We start from the raw sequence: 1,155 nt of genomic DNA, 5'->3' as shown, positions 1-1,155 counted from the left end.
GTGCAGTGCCCCGTGGGGGACAGAGGCCCCGGGTCCCCAGGGGCCTCACAGGAGCCTGCGACCCACGTGAGGGGCTGGGGAGCTGAGCCTGAGACTCAGCCTTTGTGCACAGACGTGTCCGTTGGGACACACGTGTCTGTGTCTCAGATGCGCAGCGCACCCTCCTGTGGCTCCTGCCTGCGGACTGGAAGGCGCGCTGCCCCGGGGTGTGCCCTGTGTCCCCTGGGCAGGCCCGTTCCTGTCTTCATTGCAGGGTCAGGGAGGGAGCTGGGATTTCAGGCCTCTGGCCGCTCACCTAAGCTGCCCCTGGTCACACCCCTGCTCCCGTCTGGGGACCAGTTTGTGGCAATGAGGGAGGTTGGGATGGTTCCATGGTCCCTTGGAGGTTGGGTGAGTTGCTCCCTCTAGTCTGGGAGCAGGAGGTTCCCGGTGACCCCACCATGGGCCGTGACCCCGACCATGGGGCTGGTTCCATGGTCCTTGGAGGTCAGCAGAGTTGCTCCCTCTGGTCTGGGAGCAGGAGGTTCCCGGGGGACCCCCCCACGGGCTGTGACCTAGGTCAGAGGCTGGGCCTGAACCATGGTCTGTGACCCAGACCACAAACTGTGGCCCGAGTCATGATCTGTGGCCCGAGCCCTGGGCTGCCACCTGAATCCTGTGACGAGCTCCCAGTGGGCTCCGAGCCGGCACTGTGAACAGCCCGACTCACCGAACCTCCTGTCCCCCAGGGGGCGCCGTCGGGGGGCTCCTAGGGGCCTGGATGACCAGCGGGCAGTTTAAGCCGGTCCCTCAGATCCTCATGGAGCTGCCGCCCGCCGAGCAGGAGAAGCTACACAGCGGGGTCATGGCCCTCGTCAGGCACCTGCAGTGGACGGACGCCGTGCAGCTCACCATGCTGGTCATGGGCAGCGAGGCCCTGCAGGAGCGGCTGCTGGCGCTGCTCGTCGGCTACGTCACCAAGGAGCTGCAGGCCGAGGTGCAGTACGGAGACTAGGCTGGGGGGGGCACCGGACTCGGAGAGCGCCTGGGGGCCTGTGCTGGGTCCTGTTCTGGAAAATGCTGATGAAGACGCCGTGGGCGCGGCCCGTGGGGAGCTGGCGCCCGGCAGAGGCGCCTGTGGCTGAGGGGGACAGGTTCTGCGTCCATCTCCTGACA

General features: G+C 67.0%; 2 protein-coding genes across 2 annotated transcripts in view; both read left to right on the top strand.

Moving 5' to 3' along the window:
* Positions 1-1,155, top strand: part of LOC102244432 (protein C19orf12 homolog) — a 9,658-nt gene that overhangs the window by 1,134 nt on the left and 7,369 nt on the right. The window lies entirely within an intron of this gene.
* Positions 728-1,146, top strand: LOC102243469 (protein C19orf12 homolog). The gene has a single exon (XM_014544062.1). It carries the CDS (start codon positions 761-763, stop codon positions 992-994), a length of 234 nt encoding a protein of 77 aa, XP_014399548.1. The 5' UTR covers positions 728-760; the 3' UTR covers positions 995-1,146.

This window comes from Myotis brandtii, unplaced genomic scaffold (genome assembly GCF_000412655.1).
Source record: "Myotis brandtii unplaced genomic scaffold, ASM41265v1 scaffold35, whole genome shotgun sequence".
NCBI classification, from domain to species: Eukaryota; Metazoa; Chordata; class Mammalia; order Chiroptera; family Vespertilionidae; genus Myotis; species Myotis brandtii.
This window is presented reverse-complemented; position numbering and strand designations above follow the sequence as displayed.

Bases quoted from the DNA above. Each gene is read 5' to 3' on its own strand.
- LOC102243469 (XM_014544062.1), top strand. From the start codon at position 761: ATGACCAGCGGGCAGTTTAAGCCGGTCCCTCAGATCCTCATGGAGCTG.